This window comes from Pelobates fuscus, chromosome 3 (assembly GCF_036172605.1).
Source record: "Pelobates fuscus isolate aPelFus1 chromosome 3, aPelFus1.pri, whole genome shotgun sequence".
Classification (NCBI taxonomy): Eukaryota; Metazoa; Chordata; class Amphibia; order Anura; family Pelobatidae; genus Pelobates; species Pelobates fuscus.
The window spans coordinates 259,526,401-259,546,897 of record NC_086319.1 but is presented as its reverse complement, the minus strand read 5'-3'; the positions used below and the strand labels follow the sequence as shown (position 1 = coordinate 259,546,897).

General features: G+C 41.5%; 1 protein-coding gene across 1 annotated transcript; it reads right to left on the bottom strand.

Moving 5' to 3' along the window:
* Positions 1-4,241: 4,241 nt before the first annotated feature.
* Positions 4,242-20,322, bottom strand: LSM1 (LSM1 homolog, mRNA degradation associated). The gene is made up of 4 exons (XM_063445495.1): positions 20,074-20,322; positions 18,272-18,340; positions 12,776-12,891; positions 4,242-5,307 (listed from the first exon to the last, which is right to left on the bottom strand). Exons 1-4 carry the CDS (start codon positions 20,117-20,119, stop codon positions 5,137-5,139), a joined length of 402 nt encoding a protein of 133 aa, XP_063301565.1. The 5' UTR covers positions 20,120-20,322; the 3' UTR covers positions 4,242-5,136.
* Between the last annotated feature and the right edge of the window lie 175 nt (positions 20,323-20,497).

The window sequence follows — 20,497 nt, the reverse complement described above, 5'->3', positions numbered from 1 at the left end:
GGCAAGCCCTATATTTAAAGGGACACTGTAGTCACCTGAACAACTTTAGGTTAATTAAGCAGTTTTGGTGTATAGAACATGCCCCTGCAGCCTCACTGCTCAATCCTCTGCCATTTAGGAGTTAAATCCCTTGGTTTATGAACCCTAGTCACACCTCCCTGCATGTGACTTGCACAGCATTCCATAAACACTTCCTGTAAAGAGAGCCCTATTTAGGCTTTCTTTATTGCAAGTTCTGTTTAATTAGGATTTTCTTATCCCCTGCTATGTTAATAGTTTGCTAGACCCTGCAAGAGCCTCCCGTATGTGATTAAAGTTCAATTTAGAGATTGAGATACAATTATTTAAGGTAAATTACATCTGTTTGAAAGTGAAACCAGTTTTTTTTTCATGCAGGCTCTGTCAATCATAGCCAGAGGAGGTGTGGCTAGGGCTGCATAAACAGAAACAAAGTGATTTAACTCTTAAATGATAGTGAATTGAGCAGTGAAATTGCAGGGGAATGATCTATACACTAAAACTGCTTTATTTAGCTAAAGTAATTTAGGTGACTATAGTGTTCCTTTAACCCCGTAATTTTCAAAACACCAAAAAATCTTTACATGGGGAGTATTGTCATACTCGGGAGACTTCGCTGAACAGAAATAGGAGTGTTTAAAACAGTAAAACCTATCACGACGATTAAATCACCAGTAAAAGTTAAGTTTTTGTTTAAAAAAAAAAAATGCAAAAAACCAAATATGAACTTTGGCAAGCGTTTGTGGCTACTACAAAAGATTGGACATACCCCATTTTGAATATCCTGGGTTGTCTAATATTTCAAATGGTATGTCATGGTGGGGTTAATTTTCATTTCCTGGTTGCCATACGGTATCAAAGGAAACATAGGCCCAGCAAACCAATCTGACACACTTCAATGTGCAAACATGGAAAATGGGAAAGCCCTACATTTGACCCCTGTAAGTTAGCAAAAACCCATAAAACCTGTACATTGGGGGCAATGTTGTACTTAGGAAATGTTGCTGAACACATATTAGGGTTAAAAAAAAAAAACCATGGCAAACCAGGCAACCTATGTAGCAAACTGCAATGCATTGTGTGTTCGGACACTTTTCTATCATGTCCTGCATTGTTATGTAGCAATTTGAACTACTGTACCTCTTCTGTGTGTTTCACTCCCCACATGCATTAGTGAACCTTGGGCACCCAAAGACCCTGACACTGGCGGTCGTTTCTTGCACCACGTTTGGAAGTACTAACCACTGCAAAATGGGAACACTCCACAAGACTTACCGTTGGAGGTGCTCTGTCCCAGTCATTGTTGTGAAGTTACAGTGCTGTGAAAGAGACGTGACAAGTTCAAGTTTTTAAGTGTGAATATACATGGATAGTTTTAATGGGTCCGTATTCTATTTTTAAATATGTAAGCAAGCTGCTTTTTCCAACTACCCCAAAAAAGGCATACTATTTCTTAAAGACGCCCGAGGGTATTTCAAAAGGCAAATTTTGAACCTTAGCGTGGGATAATTTTTCCGTTAGCTTGTATCAAATTGTAGTGGTAATAAGCATTTTTTTTCTGCCTTTTTGACACACAGTGAGTTTGTACTGTATATTTTGCAAACCTTATGTGTGCTACAGCTATATAATACTTCCCATCTTGCTCAGCTATATTGTCTGAGCACAGCAATACCCCCAAAATTACCTTTGCCAGTTATATGCAGACATTGAAGGGGCACATTTGAGACACAGCCATTTAAGTTTTTTCAAACTTTACATTTTTACGCTGTCCATAACCCACTTTGGAGGTTTTTTTTGTAGGTTAATTATTCCAGCTACCCCATAAAGGCATACCATTTCTTAAAGAAGACACCCTAGGGTATTTAAAAATACATGTTTTGAACCTTAGCATGAAATATTTTTTCCGCTAGCTTATACCAAGTGTAGTGGTAATACGCATTTTTTTATGGCTTTTTGACATACTCAATGAGTTTGTAATATATATTTTGCAAACCTTATATGTGCTACAGCAGTATAATACATCATATGTTGCTCCGCTATGTCATCTGAGTAGAGCAATATCCCCGTATGTACTTTTACCAGGTAAATGACAAAGTTGAAGGGGCACATTTGAGACACAGCCATTTAAGTTAGAATTTTTACACTGGGTCCATGCCCCACTTTGGAATTTTTTTCAATAGGTTGTGTATTCCAATTACTTCACAAAGGCATACTATTTCCTAAAGAAGACACCCCAGGGTGTTTCAAAAGGCATATTTGAAACCTTAGCGTGGTATCATTTTTTCGCTAACCTGTACCAAGTGTAGAGGTAATACGCATTTTCCCCCTTTTGTAAATTTTTTTTTACTTTTTTTAAAGTTTTTTTTAAACTTTTAAAAAGTTTAGCTTAACAACTTATTTTAATATTTTAAAACTTTGTGTAAACTTTTCATATTTTTTTAACCCCCTAACTAGCCTAACCGTAAATCCCCCAATTTACCCACTTCTACCCACCCTAGCTAAATAAATATTTTAAAATTAAATACATTTAACCCGAGTATATAAAAAGTTAACCCTCAGGGGTTAAAAAAGAAAATCAGATCCCAGTGAAATACTGTGATCTGTATTTTGATCACTGCAGGCAGTGATCAAAGGGCAGGGAAGGGGTTCAATTTTATTTGAAAGAGGTGAGAGGGGGTGGGATTTTGTAACCCCCCCAAAAATTTTTTACAGCCAGAGACAGATCAGCACCGACCGCTCACACGGAGCTGCAGGGAAACAGATCAGGTTTCACTGCAGCACGTGTGATCGTTCTGACTCCTGGTCGGAGCGATCACATGGGCTGAATCAGTGAAACTGCCCATGGTAGTGTGCTTCCGATATGGAGACACTACAGGAAGATTAACCCCCACGATTGCGGCAATCAGGGGTTCATTTTCATTTTGGACGGAAATTTGCCGTCCAGCGTCCTTAAGGGGAGTGCTGCAATGACGGAAAATTTCCGTCCAACGTCCTTAAGGGGTTAATGTTGTGGTTAACTAGGGTGTACAAACATTGTGTTCCAGTGGGTCTGGCTGCAGTAGGTGCTAGCTGTGGCTGATTGAAATCTCAGGGAGCAATTTTTTTTTTTTTTAACCCCAATTAATCTCACAATTCTATGTCTATGGCAAACTTGCACAAAAACCTCCTTTGTTTAGCTTTGAACTTAGAACCAGTTGAACTCTAATTTCCAACAGATAAAAACAAGTAACTATAGAATTAGAAATGTGATCAACTGGCCTCCGATTGAGGGATTCAGGGATGCTACACTTACAGATAAGTAAGTTGTCACCATACCAAGTTTATACATCAGTATTTCTCAACCCTAGAGACTCTATAGTGGTCGAGGATTTATCAATTATGCAGTTCATTAAGGGACCACGATAGGCACCCAGACCACTTCAGCTTAATGAAGTGGTCTGGGTGCTTGGTCCAGCTAGGAATAACCTTTTTTCTATAAACATAGTTTCAGAATAACTGCTATATTTATATTAATTAGGGTTAATCCACCCTCTAGTGGCAGTCTCATTGACAGCCGCTAGAGGCGCTTGCGTGCTTCTCACTGAAAGTCACAGTGAGAAAACTCCAGCGTCCATAGAAAAGCATTGTAAATGCTTTCCTTTGAGACTGGCTGAATGTGCGCGTGGCTCATGCGCATTCAGCTGAGGAGGAGGAGGAGGAGGAGGAGGAGAGCTCCCTGCCCAGCCCTGGAGAAAGGCAAGTTTAACCCCTTCCTCCCCCTAGAGCCCGGCAGGAGGGGGACCCTGAGGGTGGGGGCACCATCAGGGCACTATGGTGCCAGGAAAAATAGTATTTTCCTGGCACTATAGTGATCCTTTAAGGTTAGAGATCGCAATAGGCCCATTGGGGGTAATTGAAGCCCAATTACATAAATACTAATCACCAATTGTGCTACATGTTTTTCTACAGTAACCTAGTAAAACAGTCAATAACACTGCATGTAAATATGGTACTGGACATAAAATTTCTTTAAAAAAATTAAACCGTTTTAAACACGTGTGCATATGCTGATGTCAACAATATAAAACTATTTTTCAGTAATTGACAACTCTTGAATTCAGTTTCCCCACAAATAAATGTGTGCCTGAGTTTTATTCAAGTTTCTTACTTTATACACGACCCTACAAAGATTTGTAAATCTTACCTTCATATAAAAGATCAACCAACGAAAGACCAAGCCAATCTTACCATGCCATTTCACCATTTATTTTTTATATATTGGATTATCTTTACAATTTAGGTTTTGGCTAGATTTCTCTTCCCTCTTTAGATGTGAATATCTTTAAACTGCAATTAAAAAACTGAATTCTAACACGGATTGTAATTTTAGGCATTTGGGAAACTAAAATTGTTTATAAACATGCAGAGAGTGTCAATTTAGTCAACAGGCAGCTATACCGAGTTGCAAAGTATAGGCCAGATATTAACAAGTTGGAAAATTTCTACTACACAGTATAAACCATCAGATCTGTAATTGTGACTGGTAACAAAAAGTGTAAAAGAAGCCTTTACCCAAAACCCCAATTTAAGTAACAGAAGCCTCAGATACCACAAAACACACGCTGTGAGACCAAATACAAAAGGCAACTAAACAGATTTACGGCTTTTAAGATGAAATGTGGGAGGGAAAAAAAAAATTATGTATAAAATAAAATGTTCACATACATTCATATACTTCCTGAAGTGATAATTAATTCTATAGGAATTGAGCAAATGGTTAACAGATGTATTTACATGTACCAGGACAAAGCCGATTGTCTTCATAATTCTCAACTTGTCCATTTACTTAAGAGTCATTTACAGATTCAAAAAGGTTAAAAAAAAAAAAAAAAAAGGCAGTGGTTTAATAGGCTTTTCCACTCCTCAAAACAGGTTTGTTCTGCAATAGAATTGCTAGTAGGCCGGCATGTTTTCTATAAAAAAAAAAAAATCACTGCATTTTACGAACACAAACTATTTCATAGTAGGTCTGCAAAAAACGGAACGTCCCAAAAAACAAACAAACAAAAAAAACGAATTATCCCACACTGGGACATTTCTATTGTAATTACAGAAATGGTCACAGTGTCCACCAATAGTTTAATATTCATCCAGAGTGTCTGCACGTGGGATGGACAGACCCCGTTCTTTCAGAGCCTGGACTTTGATCTTGTCAGCTTCCTGTTTGCTTTGCTGCTCGACGCGTTGCTTCTCCAATATTTCCTCAATGGACACTTGAATTAAAGGGGTGTCATTCTCCTTCTCCAGGTCCTACAGAGAAAAACAAAGAACTTAGGCCTTGATTTAATATGGTTTGATAAGCTTTCTATTCTAATATTTAGTATTCCCCCCCCCATCTTAAAAAATTTAACCAAAATAATTCTATAGATAATAGTACATCATTTGGAAAGCTTGCCCAAAAATATTAAAACGGAGGTTGCATCTTCATTTTACTTGTTGCTGTTATAAATAAAAGAAAATAAAACGTGTATCTTACATTAGAAAATTAGGGGAAAAGAGAAGGGACAAAATTAAAAACCAAAAATTTTTTAGCAGGAAGATTTTACACTAGTGCTGTCCAACCTTTCTTTTTAATTTTTTTTTTTAATTCTTTATTTTTGTTGAGGCAAGTGATTATAGGGGTACAGAAAAAAAGAGGGGGACTTTCAAGAGTTGTACAGGATAGGGTCGTCACAACAGATTGTCAAAGTCTCCTATGATGATCAACCTCATTTTATATATAATAACATGCTATGGTTAAATACTGTAATCTCTCGCTTTAATACTGTAATCTCTCGCTTTAATACTGTAATCTCTCGCTTTAATACTGTAATCTCTCGCTTTAATACTGTAATCTCTCGCTTTAATACTGTAATCTCTCGCTTTAATACTGTAATCTCTCGCTTTAATACTGTAATCTCTCGCTTTAATACTGTAATCTCTCGCTTTAATACTGTAATCTCTCGCTTTAATACTGTAATCTCTCGCTTTAATACTGTAATCTCTCGCTTTAATACTGTAATCTCTCGCTTTAATACTGTAATCTCTCGCTTTAATACTGTAATCTCTCGCTTTAATACTGTAATCTCTCGCTTTAATACTGTAATCTCTCGCTTTAATACTGTAATCTCTCGCTTTAATACTGTAATCTCTCGCTTTAATACTGTAATCTCTCGCTTTAATACTGTAATCTCTCGCTTTAATACTGTAATCTCTCGCTTTAATACTGTAATCTCTCGCTTTAATACTGTAATCTCTCGCTTTAATACTGTAATCTCTCGCTTTAATACTGTAATCTCTCGCTTTAATACTGTAATCTCTCGCTTTAATACTGTGATTTCTCGCTTTAATACTGTGATTTCTCGCTTTAATACTGTGATTTCTCGCTTCAATACTGTGATTTCTCGCTTTAATACTGTGATTTCTCGCTTCAATACAGTTATAATGCTGGTAAAAACAAAATAAACATTTGTGAGTATCATCGTGTTGGAGCATATTTTCACTCTTATTACGCTAGTACAAGCATGTATATTGCAAATTCTGCAGTTGTTGTGCAGTTAGTAAGTTACAAGCGCTTCCCTGGGTCCAGATCAGCTAGCAATGCCTCCCACTACCCAAGAAAAAGACACTACAGTGCTATCTAGTGAAGTACAGATCCCCACCTTCCCGTCTAGTAGCTGGTAAATAACGAGGTACAGAGCACCCCCTTTATGCTGGCAGTCTTTTATGTGGACAGTGTTATATGCTTGCCGTTGTCCTTGCTGCAGTCACAATCATATTCCACCGTTTGCTCTGGTAGGAGTAGCAGTAGTGGGGCGCTGGGTTATCCAGTGGGTTGTGGATCTTTGATGTGCCCATTCGCTTGCAGCCTTGTGGATGTTGTCCGCCCGTTCCGCTTTGCAGCTTGGTGGGTATTGGCGCTGTGGGTCTCAGTGCCGATAAAAGGGTAAGGCATCTTTGCCGCTTGTGGATCACATGGGTCTCTGCATTTTCGGGTGCCCCCTGTGGGTGTATTGCAGCCCAGTTGTAGGTAAGACGTTAGTTGGCGATGCATTCCCATCAGGGGTGGCTGTGAGTGATGAGCCTTCCTGTGCTTGGTAGCTGTAGTGGAGGCTTGTTGCTTGCCACAGCAGATTGCAGACCAGCTGGTTCCCGGAGGTCGCATGGCTCCCTTCTGGCTCGGAGAGAAAGCATGCCCGCCCTCTGGCCTCTGTTCTTCTGTCAGTCGCCATTTTAGGTGAGGCGTTTGGGCCACGAGGCTGGGTGGCAATGTAGCGGTGGTTTGCCATATGGACCGGGATTACCCCCACCGGTCCAAGGGGGGGGGGGACGGGGCAGCGGAGCACCGACCGGAGAACTGGGAGAGCGGCCGTCTCACCCCAGCTCAAGCCTTCCTAGGCCGCAGACCTCAATCAGGTTACTTTGAATCCGGATCGGAACTTGAGGGGTATCCCCGTGTTCAGCTTCAGCTAGTGAGTACTGTGGGTCCAAAGTTAGGGCTGTAGCTGTGATCGGATCGCCGTTAGCACCGATATTTCGGTTCTGGTGCAGGAGCTCAGACGACAGGCGTCAGGCCCCGCCCCCCCAACCTTTTAATGTTAGATGTGCATCTGTCAACATAAAGAGGTGCAATACAGATATAGCTTTGTAGTTAATCCAAGTAGAATGAGCTGCCAGTTTGCGAGCCTCCGCCAATCATTTGTAATCGCATACTACCGCCAACATGTGGAGCTGCAGTGTCCAAGTAAAAACCCATCAGAACCAACTTGGCAGTGAATCATTACACAAGTTAGAGAAATTGTTGGTTCATTTACCCATGGACTGAGTGACACCACTCAGATTATCACTAAATATGCATTTAGTATTGTTGATGCCCTTGATCTCCTAAGAGACTTCAAGAAAGAGATTATAAGAATTGGTATCCCTCCCTCCACCTACCCCTCAATGGTTGCAAGAGAGATGCTAACTTTGCAAGTTGTTAATTTGTCGCTGATAAACATTTTTGTAAAAACAAATTGTTATGATAAGTATATCTATAAAAAAAAACAAAAAACATAAAACTAAGCCTGAGTGCACATTTTATGAAGACCCATTTGAATCCAGCACCAACTGTTATTTTTTCTGTGGCGAGGCAGTGCGATGGTTTCCTCCCACCTCCCCCATCCAAAACCGCACGACAAAACCCCCAAACACAAATAAAACCTGTATTCAAACTTCAACGAATCGTAGGTGGCAGTAATGGCACTAGTATTCCTCCCTCCCCCCCCCCCACAAAGCTTCTCCAGTTTGGCTTTATTTTTGTTAAATAAACCATGACACTAATGTCATGCATGGTTTATCTGAGGTTGTGTATACCCAATATTAAAACCTGCTAAAGAACAAATAGTTGTGTTACAAATATGTAAAACCATAGAATTTTAAAGTGTGTGCACTTTCCTTTTGTCCCTCCGGGAGGCATAACCACCTAGCAGAGCTAGTGGTTAAGGGGCAGCCTCCCAGAGAAGGATTTTGCAGCGCTAAAAAACGCTAGTGCTGTGCTCCTGCACAGCAACAGCATTTTAGCCAATCAGGATAGCCGTGTAGCTCGCGGCAGCCCTGATCACCTCAGATTTTAAAATGGCAACGTTGGAGGACTCCATTTCTGTGTCTGCCACAGATATGGTGGATGTCTCTCCTAGAGACAGCCCCATCAATGTTAGAAGGCTCCATAAGAGAGCCTTCCTTGCCAGGGACATATCCTCTTCATCTTCTGAGGATAAAGTCCCAGTTAGTGTAAATGTAAAAAAAATTACAAAAATTTGTCCCTCTTCTCCTCATTCTCGTTTTCTTAGTCAACATTTTAAAGGGACGGTACCTCCAAAAGCAAAACATGCTTTTCCCTTGAGGTTTCAAAGCAGTTTTCACACAAAAGGGACAAGACTCGTTTGAGTGCTGTCAGTCCCTCACCGTCCACCTCAAGAGCGTTTGCTCATTCATCCTCCCTAAATCGGACCTGTTCCAGACAACGATCACCGGAGATTGATTGGGAGTCCGAGGAGGTGGTTCACTCTGCAGCTTCCAGTGAACGAGGGAAGTTGAGCAACATTCAGATGGACAGAGTGAGCCTTTTAGGTCAAGTGCTCCCTTCAAAATTATTCTATTCAAGATGGGCCATTGAACAAGAATCAAAAGTAAGGGATTCCGCCGAACCAGCTTTCAGATCACTGCTAGTTGAAGAGGATGATCTCCTCCTTAGAAATCAATCATATTGGTTTCCCTGACATTCAGGCACTAATGGCCCCTGAAATTGATCCACCTCTGTTATCCATTACAGGAAGCAGAGTTTCTGTGGATCCCATGGAAGTTACGCAGTTACTCAGCAAGCCCACTTTAGTCACTGTGGGGAAAGTCAAGACCCCCAAGCAGGAGCAGAGGAGCCCATGCCAGACGTGGCTCATCAGGAAACCTCACATTCCTCAAAATAGGTCAGATATAACCTTGGACAAATGGGTGCTTCAGATTTTCAAAAGGGGCTTACAACTCCCACTCAGTTTCTTTTCCAGAGTCAAGCTGTGGGCAGAGCGGTAAATCCAGTTCTAGATTTCTCTTTCCAGGGCATTAGCTCAGGGAAAAATAGAATTGGCAGATTTGTCAATTTCAGGTTGGATCAGTCCCTTGTTCCCTATTACAAAAGTCAGAAGGCACGTGGAGGCCAGTACTAAATGTCAAGGCTTTGAATGCTTTCCTAAAGAGGAAAAGATTCAGGATGGAAGGTTTAACGGACCTCCCAGGCCTAGTGCAGAAAAAGGTCTACTGCATAAAATAAGAACTGCATGGAAAGCATCTTTGAGGTCTAATCTTATTCAGTTCGTATGAAACCAGTGCTCTCAGATTCCACTGGAAAGAACAGATATATCACTAGACTGTAATGGTGTTTGGCCTATCCAACGCACCTTACACATTTTCCAGGATAATGAAAGCTATTATATCCCACATCAGGCAAAGAGGATTTCCATGCCTTTATTACTTAGACTACATCCTGTTGAATCCAGAGGTAGATGCTCTCGTTCAGCAGAGAGATTACCAATTTCCTTATTACAGGATCTGAGGTTTATCGTAAATCATCAAAAATCCATCATAGTCCCTACTCAAAATAGCCTTTCTTTGGGTTTCATGCTGAACACTATGGATATGACATTGGGTGTTCAGAGACAAATGGGAAAAAAGTCCTAGCTCAATTAACTTCAGCTCTTTTAAAACACAGAGAAATAGAAAACTAAGAGAAATAGCAAAGACTATTGGGAGGCTGATCGCTTTAACACCGGGTTACGATGCTTCCCCCTTGCTGTGCAGACAAAGTCAGCTGTTTTTAGGAAAGCAACTGAGACTAGGTAGCCCTTCCCATGAGTGTCAGAAAAAAGCTAAACAAGATATTGGAAGGGGCAAGTCCACTTCCTCGCCTCCTTCTGGAAGGGTCTTTCAAGTTAACCGTGACCACATATGCTTCTTCCAAGGCATGGGGTGCTTTCTCTGCCCAAGGCACGATAAGAGGAGTTTGGTCAGTTCAAGAAAGGCTTCACATAAGTTCACTAGAGTGGAGAGCAACCAGATTAGCCCTTCAAGGCCTCGTTTCGTTGAACCCCTAGGTGTGTCGGTAATAGTTCAATCTGACAACAGGACAGCGGTAGCTTATGTCAACCACAAAGGGGGCAAAAGGTCAAAAGGTCTTTGCCTAGAGGCTTTGGATCTGTGGTCCTGGTTCAAAAAGTTCAAATTTTGGCAGTCCACGCACCAGGAGAGGCAAATGAACTGGCGGATTCCCTGTCCCGCCAGTGTTTGTCCCTGGCTACAGTCCAGTTAAAGACTGCCTTATTTCAACTGATAGAGATCAAATTTATTTTTTTATTGTTACTTTATTAAATTGCCTTTCCACTGTTGACATAACCCTTTCATGGGAGTAAGTTCTTGTTTTGGTTCTTATATAGACAGTTGTGTTCTTTTCCTTTATTACATTTAGCACAGTGTACATTGATCTCTATCCTACATTAGGGTTTTTTTTGTCTCTGGGTGAATTAACCATCTGCAGTATCCAGATTTTAAAATCTGAGGTAAACCAGGCTGCCGCGAGCTACACGTCTGTCCTGATCACCTGATTGGCTAAAACACTGTTGCTGTGCAGGAAAAATCAATCAATCATTCGCCAGGAGGCTGCCACATACCCACTATAGCTTTGCTAGGTGGTTATGCTTATCCCAAGGACAAAGAAAGTTTGCAGGTCGATTCCCTCAAACAGTTTTCCCCATGACTGTACTTACGAATAGGCTTAGATAATCCACCCAGACCTGGAACAGTGTTTGTTGTAAAACCCCTTGTAAAAGATTGCATTTTCTCCACCTGTATTGATCCAAATGATTTGAACTTCATGGCTTTATCTTGTAAAACATCTACACCCACATGCATAGAATGTCTAAATGTAGTCCATAACTTCACCATGAATACTTACAAGAAAAAGTAACATTTTAAATGCTGAATATTGACCCTAAAACTCAAGCTTGGTGCGATTTACAGTGCAAACTTAAATATATCTCCTAGTAACACCAACACACATGAACAGTATACAAAAACTATAAGCAGGTAGTTTAATAGTCTTATAGATGTGCATAGCTTTATGAGTAGGCCACAGATTGAAATCTCTTCCTGTCTAGCAGAGCTATATGGCATAAGTAGTTTACAACCAAAGATGTTCAAATCATCTCAACTACTCACTCTGACAGCAGCCATTACATGACTTCTATCAGTTTATAAACAGGCCTGCAGTTTATTGAACCAGGCTATGTTTTAACATCGGTTTAGATGCATATTACACATGTGCAGTCTGTGGCATGGCTCCACTGGAAGTGAAAAAACCTTCCCTATGGTGCAAGCACAATATGGGCAAAATGTACACTTTACACTGCCAGCCTAACAGCCTGTTTGGTTGCCCTGTAGTTGAAGAGGTACGTCCACATTGCTGGTTCAGCCCACTGTCAAACATACTATGCACTTTGCAATTATACAGAGTGGTTATGAGGCTTAGATTGACCCGCTATTTCCTTAAAGACTGGAGGAATAAAAAATAAAGAAATAAAAACTTTCGATTTGCATCCATGATTGGTATTCTTATAGTCTATTACTATAAAAGCATCCAAGGTAAGTCAATAGCATGCAGCAGTTGCTGCCAGGATTTGGTCTTGCAAGCAGACTACGTGCAGAAGCGGATACACCACTGCTAAAGTGTCTATATGGCTCGTCAAGCTCAAATGATTCAAATTCCAGGAGCAGAGAGGTATCATGGAGGCAGAGTTGAGGAAGGACTTTGTACATAGTCATCATGCTATGCGCGCTGACCGATTCCTTTTATGCCTACAATTGCTTCTATCCTCCAGCAGCAAAGTGGTTTCTCTGTATGAGCAGTGTCTTAATGAAATGCTACACTACAGACTTTAAGCACCACGATCATTTGAAAGCACTGAAGTACTCCTGGTGCTTGGAATAACCTTTCAATGAAGCTTGAACACTCATGAAAAGATAGTGTGGCTTAAAGAAAGTTTATTATAAAGGGTACAACGTCCTCTCTTCCAACAATGTTCAGTCAACCTCTGCAGTCATCAAATGAGATCTTCATGCAATTAAGTACAGAAGACAACAAAGTTTGCACTTCTCATTAGGTCAGCAAGAAGCGCAAAATAAAGAATTCAAAAGTCAAAGACAGTTTACTTACAATCTCTCCAAGTAGGACTACATTCTCTCCTCTGACAACAAAAATTCCTCTAGGGATGTCCCCATATTTCTTCCCAACGTGAATCCGTTCCACAGTCTGGTGCAACACAAGGTTAGCTGTGATTAAAATAAAATTAAAGTTTGTTTTTCCCCCTCTAAATTCAATTCTCTTTGGTGGACTACTATATCTTATACATGCTTGAAAAAGAAAAAAAAACATAACTGTCACATCGGCCATTTTATTTAAATATATTCTTTGCTAAATGAAGGCATTTATATAAAAAAAAAAAAAAAAAAGCAAACAACTAACCTTTAGATTAGGACAGAATCTGAAGGATAATGTCATGTCAAATCTGCACAACTTGGCAGTAGGTAGGGCCAAAATTATATAGGCTAAACTTCTTTGGACTACAAATTTTTAGCTTCTCACTTTCCAAGTAAAGGTATAAAATTACATATAAAAATACAGATAGGCAGGCGGGCACAAGGACAAACAGACACACGCTGTATGTGTGTCAGACAGACACTCACATGCAGGTCAAAATATACACTTTTACAGCCACTCTTCAGTTTTCTACCCTTTGGGTGCTGAAGGTTTACTTACCCTTGTGTCAAGTCAGCAGGCTGAGGATGTTGGAGGTTGGCTCCTGCCTTTTCTCTGCTCCCTTTGAGTGGCTCCAGTCTTTCCCGGCTTGGCCCCCTCCTCACAGATTCCCCCCTGTGCGCGGCTATGGTCGGAAGTTACTTGCAGCTCTCACTTCCTCCCATGCTGCCGATTAACATGGGATCCGGCCATGCTGTTAAGCTCCACAGCGCCCAACTAGGCCACTGCAGATATGCCCACTGGGTGGCCCCAAAAGCATGGGCCACCTAAATGTGCAGGTCTGTTGAGGATGAGCATTACTAATTTTTTACATATACTTGAAGAGATTATTAAAAAAAAAATAAAAAAATTAGTGTTTAGGTGACAATTGTCCTTTGACATACGACGAACTGGAATGTACATACATTACCAGTGGGTCTTGTATTCACTTTGACATCTTAAGTGCTAGCCTGGGAGAAGGAATCTTTGTTTAGCATGCAACAGATGCATGCACAAGAACTTGAGGATCCAATGGACATTTACATACAAAAGATTTTCTTTGTCGTCCTGGCTTGCTGGGTCAATGACAGAGGACAGGGAAAGATGGTAGTACAGTAGAGAAAGTAGCAGAAGTCAAGTAAGTCTTCCCTCTTGTGTTATACTACCAAGCCCCAAAATCCAGCAGATTAACTGGTGGGTCTTTGCAAAATAAATAAATAGCAGATAATCATTAAAGGAAAACTATAGTGTCTGGAATAGAAACATGTATTCTGACACTATAGGTCTAAATAGCCGTTTAGATTCAAACAAATGGATACCGCACTCACAGCGAAAACCAGGTGCATAAAAAAAAACAGGTTGGCAAAACCCACTTTAGCAGATATTCCTAGAAAGTAGGTTCAAGCACTCAAGGTTTCTTCAGAGGCAGATTTATAGAAAACTGAATTTGCAACATTTTGACGTTCAGAGGCTTAACAAAGGCCTCTAAAGGCTGAAACATTAAAAATAAAAAAATGCTGTAGGGTCAGGCATACATGTTTGTGTTCCTGACCCTATAGTGTTCACTACTCAAAACACAAAATACTTAAAAGTGCAATAGAGACTTGAAATGTCCATCTAAATTGTTTTATATTCTGGTAGAGCGAAATATACCACGGTAGAGGACCTTCTGTTTTCTCTATCTGGTCTCTAAGGACATACTCACTTAGAGCGCCAAACTTTTTCCTGTCAGACCGGGGAGAGTGAACAAGAGCAGTCTGCGGCTCAGCCATGCTACAATGAGGGAGATGAGCAGACAGGGGAGAAGAGAAACCACGGAAGAAGCAAAACGTAAAGACACAGAATGGCTGGTAGGAGTAAAAGACAATGCACTGGGGGGGAAAACACACACTAAAGGGGCTGGACTGAACAGATGTACAGAGTGCTTGGTAAGGGGAGAAAGGGACACCCAAAGTAGTTCTGGTTTCTACTTCCTCTTCCTGCAGTGTTTACATTACTGCCTAGGGATACCTCCAATAGCAGTCATTCAAACAGCCACTAAAAGTGCTTTCTGTGTCAGGCTGATGTTCAGCATCGCCACGGTGTGCATGGAGGCGTTGAACTTCCCCCTAGAGATGCATTGTGTATGCATCTCTAAAGATTTGCTAATTGGCGCAAAGCTGTGTTTTGCTGTGCATATGCGATGGCTTCACAATGCTTTCGTATGGGAAAGCATTGGATATACTGAGATTATAAAGTTTGATGCAAGCCAAGAGGACTTAGTGTAAGTGGGGCCAGCTGCTTCCAGATCTGTGTGGCACTGGAATAAGGTGATCGATGATAAGTGGGGCCCGGAGACCTAAACGGCTATTTAGTAGATATTATTAGAAAGTAGGATCAAGCACTCAATGTTTCTTCAAAGGCAGATTTATAGAAAACTGAAATATATACACACACACACACATACTAAATTCCCCCCTTTCATTCGCTAAAATGCAATTAAACTTGCCTTATTTCCAGCACAACACAGGTCTGCCATTGCTGGCTCCACCCACAATCAGCCTCCTTGCTGACAGAATTTATGATTTTTAGAAAATCCAATGCTTTCCCATATGAAAATCATTGGATTAACTTAAAAATCGGCAAAGAACAGGGCCACATGCCGGCTTGGCCAATCAGCACCCCCTCAGAGAGATATATTGAATCTATGAGGCAAATTCAGCATCTCCAAGCAAAGTGTGGAGACGCTGAACAGCAATGCTGCAGCCCCTAGACACCTCCAGTGGCCACTGGAGATGTCCCTAGGGGGACATGTAAACACTGCCTTTTTTCTGAAAAGGTACGGTTTACATGAAAAATGCCTTCAGGGAATGGTTATACTCACCATAACAACTACATTAAGCTGTAGTTGTTCTGGTGAGTATAGTGTGCCTTTAACCTTGTTCCACTCCCTTGGATGTCAGACAACCAATGTTACTTCCTAGTTTAGCTCAGTGAAGCTAAAAAATTGAAATGTCAGCAACTGCCCAGAGCACCTGCCTTGGGAAGATTTCTCATTGAGCTACATTGGGAAGTCTAATGGGACAGCCAAAGAAAGTTTTGCCTGGGTTAGAAGGAGAGGGCTTGCAACAGATGCAGACAAGAAATCTGCAGCTTTAGCAAGCGTTTTTTATATGTACCTACAATGAAAGAAGGGGGGAAAAAATGCAGTGATGCTGCTCTCAGCCAATGGGCTGGCCACGCATGGGAGGGTTTAGCCAACAACAACTTCTGTATGGTACTTCTAGCTCTCAAGGAAATGGCTCTCAGTTGTCACACCTTTAGCAAAGTGGACTAATTACACTGGACGGAAACCAGGGCACTCATTGCATCACAACCACTACAGGATGCTGTAATCACTATGGTGACTGTCTTGTTCCTTAAATCATACAAATCAAAAGACAAATCTCTACAGATTATAGCTATACAATTAAAAGTACTGGTAACATATGGTAGCTATTCAACATGACAAAATATGGCAGGAGTATTTAAACCCTGTTGGGTACCATAACTTCAACATAATAAAGGTATGATGCAGATCCCTCATGCTGGCTTACCTTCAGGGATTAAAGCGTTCAACTGTCTTCAGTCCAGCGCCAGAACTGTCTTCTGTTTAAGTATGAGGAGTCACTCAGGAAATATTGGACACAAGATGCCAGACTAAAGACTCTGCAACATCAGTGACCTGCTGGCACCATAAAACCTTCATTCTGATGAAGTTGTTATGGTGCCCACAGTATCCCTTAAATAGCAATGAGGAAACAAGAGACTGCCTAGTTCAGGTTACAATGATTAAAGTGTCACTAAGCACTAGAACTTATCTCATGTAAGGAATTTTAGTGCAAAGACATGTTCCTGCAGGCTCTAGTTTTGTAGTCCAGTTTTTTATTAAACATATTTCATGACCCTACAGCATTTCACTATTTTAATGAACATATAAAAAAAATACAATACAGGCCTATGGAATGATGATAATAATAATAATAATATTATACAAATGCCTAAAATCGTTAGCCTTTTGACTGGAGTGCTCCTCTACGAGTATGGATGATGCTCACTGTTTCCCTGGCTGATAAGCACTGCATACGTGAAGAAGAGAAGTGAAATATTAGAATAGAAAGCTGTTGGCATATGAATTTAACTGCTCAGACCATTTTTTTTGCCAAGTCTTGCAGAAACAAAACTAAAATTACTTTATTATAGGTCCTGAGCATGATGTGGTCATAAGCAGTGTTATTCCCTCAAGTGGAATTCAAATTTTAGGCCAAGGTAGCCTATCTACAAGGACAGCCGACAGAATTTTGCCAGTTTTACTATGTTGCCTTGAAATTTACTGATGTGGCGGAACTTACCACCAATTTCATGTCCCCCCCCCCCACATTCAGTCTGTTTTACCAGTTTCCCCATTCAGGAGTACTTCAAACAAACGATATCCATTCATCTCCCCTGGACGTCCACCATTTCGTATAACCGAACGCACGTGGTTGACAAAAGAATGGTGGCTGTCTTGTCTGCCGAACGTGGGCAGCAGTACTTGGTCATCGAGTGCCTGGAACTCTTTTCGATAAGGCACTCGCACAAACCCCGGTAAAGATTAGACCGTTGTACTTTCTATTTCACGACCACCTATACGAACAACGTTCAGAGCATATGAACTACCGAACAGGGGAACTACCTGAAACGAAGAGATTCCCTTGCATTGTGTTCGCACAGAAACCCCTAAACAAAGGCCGGTCAGGACAAATTTCCCTGGAACGGTTTTGGGCTACCGCCTCGTGTCTGGTTGGTCAAAACTTTACATCAATGGCATTCCCGTTTCACCAAACCGATCTGAGTGATCTTTGATATGTTATACACTCAGCCGGGGATATACTTTTTTGTGGGATTCCTGAGTATTGCAGGGGCACTTTTGGGGTACTGTATATTTTATATGGATTTTCTGTACCTGAGAGATAATTAGATTAGTTCCCCCCTCCCCCCCCAAACTTATCTCTCAGGCACAGAGGACCAGGAATTGAGAACTCTGTATTGGAGACCCCATGTATGAGACGGGGCATAAAAGCCACGTGTAGCCTGAATAAAAATCAGTTGACTCCAAGAACTAGGTTTCGTCTGGCTACTGGGAGAATGGATGTCTGCAGGTTTTAATGGTTCCAGAGTGGCTGAGTGAAGGAATTAGCGGAGGTAACTGGTCAGGTTAACCGTGGTCTGCTACAACTGAATTCTTACTTTAGTGAATAAGCCATTCTGTTTTCTCAATGGAATCCATATAACCACAGTATTTAGTGTTAAACCAACAGGGGACCAAGCCTAACATTGAAGATCTCTGACATTGAAAAGATGCCATGCCTATGTTTGTCCTGAAGACACTGCATAATACAATTGCTATGAACTCACCAAATTGGTCAATGCTTCTCAGATACCCAATAAGAGTTCTCCCATCTCGAAGGAGCACCAAGTGTTTTTCTGTAAAAAACAAGATTTAAGGAAAACAAACATTAGCTGAATTTTAAATTAAACTTAATGCAGCCCTCCTCACAATGGAAAAAAAATAATTCATAAAAATAGAAGGTTTATAAAATGCCCATAAAAGACTGTTGAAAAAGATGAAGACTCAAAAATGTAGAGATTACTTTATCTTACAAATGTGGATTCCCAATGCTGCATTACAGTTGGCTGTTTTCTCTGCGCTGCCATCCTGCCTCTATGTCTATCTTATGACTGATTAGCTCAGCCAATCCAATACTTTCCCATAGGAAAGCATTGTGAAGCCAACACGAATAAGAGACAAAAAAAAACTACATCAATAAGATGGTTTCTACTAGACCATCTGATGGAAACAGCCAAGTATTTATTTCGGAGGAAGCGCCTCTAATGGCTGCCAAAAAAAAAAAGGGCTACATTTTAGATAAATGCTTAAAGGACCACTATAGAGCCAGGAAAACAAACGTGTTTTCCTGGCACTATAGTGTTAATAGGTCCCCCCCACTCGTCGGGCTCTAGGGAGAGGAAGGGGTTAACCGCTTACCTTTCTCCAGCACCGGGCTCCCTCGGCGCTGAGGACTCTCCTCCCTCTTCCGCCGAATGCGCATCAAGAGCCACGTGCACAGTCAGTCCATAGGAAAGCATTCTCAATGCTTTCCTATGGACGCTGGAGTCTTCTCACTGAAAATCACAGCGAGAAGCACGGAAGAGTCTCTAGCGGCTGTCAATGAGACAGCCAGTAGAGGCTGGATTAAACCCAATGTAAACATAGCAGTTTCTCTGAAACTGCTATGTTTACAGCAGGCAGGGTTAACCCTAGATGGACTTGGCACTTCATTAAGCTGAAGTGGTCTGGGTGCCTATAGTGCTCCTTTAAATAACTCCAAACATAACCACTACAACACATTGTAGAAGTTTTGGTGCCAGGATTGCTCCAGCACCTCCACCACTGTAAGAAGTCAAACTATTTTAGAACAGTTTGACGTCTTACCTGGGGGTCTGCTGGGTGCCACTCCCTACCTCTCTAACACCCAGAAGCTACTGATTAGGAGCACTGTAGAAAACACTTTCACCCAGTTGCACACCTGAAAGCACTATGTAGCCCAATTAACCATGTATTTCTCATTTGGACATATCTTAACAGTTTAGAAAAGCAGCTTTGCATTCCTAACACTAAAGTGTCCCTTTAATGCAGCTCAATAAAGTCAAATTACATTCTGGAGTTTCGTCTGATTACAAAGTTGCTGTGAGGCCAACATATACAGTATATCAAACATACACAGCACACAAGGCTCGTAGACTGTGCCCTCAGAACGTTACAGGCAGTCAAATTCTATTCTAGAATAAAGTGACATGGCAAACGTTTTAGATTAATGCTGTTACTACATAAACAAACTAAACTGCAGCAGGACCAATAACCCACCACACGAGGCTCGCTTGCTGGGTATGGATTACTCAGACCTTATTCTCTGTGTAACCAGGTGTAGAGACACGGCAATAGGCTCACTGTATCCCTGCCAACTCTCACCAACCTAAGGCAGCCACGACACAAGTAATATCCCACAAAATGCAACAGAGGGAGCAAGTTTGACATGCTGCACAGTTCTAGAACACCGAGCATTAACAGGGCACCTAGCAGTGTGGCTGGAAGAGCATCATGGGAGTTGTAGTTTGCTAGCTGTTGTGAGCCCGCCTCCCTGGGTGCCAATACTAACTGTCTATATCCTCTATGAGGCTGGCGGTCCCAGGCATGTAATTCATTTTCACTCCCGCCACTCCCCGGGGCAACACCTCACACCGGACACCACTCTGCCCCGGCAACCGGAACAACCGCCATTCCTGATGGAAATACTTCCGGCGGCACGGGGCACTTCAGGCGCGTGTGATATAGGGTGTGAATGACGTAAGCACGGCGCTCCGATTGCTCCCAGAGAGGAGGTGTGACACGAGTGACGGTTCATTGATTGGAAAAGGCGTTCCACGGTGGGCGTGGCTAGACTGTCTGCAAACCCCGCCCATTTTGTGAAATAGGCGTAAGGGATACCTGACAAGTTCGTCCTGGGCGTGACCCGCCTGCCTTGCCTCGTTCTCCGCATGCGCACTTTCTAGCTATTGGTTAAACCACGGGAAAGTGGGCGT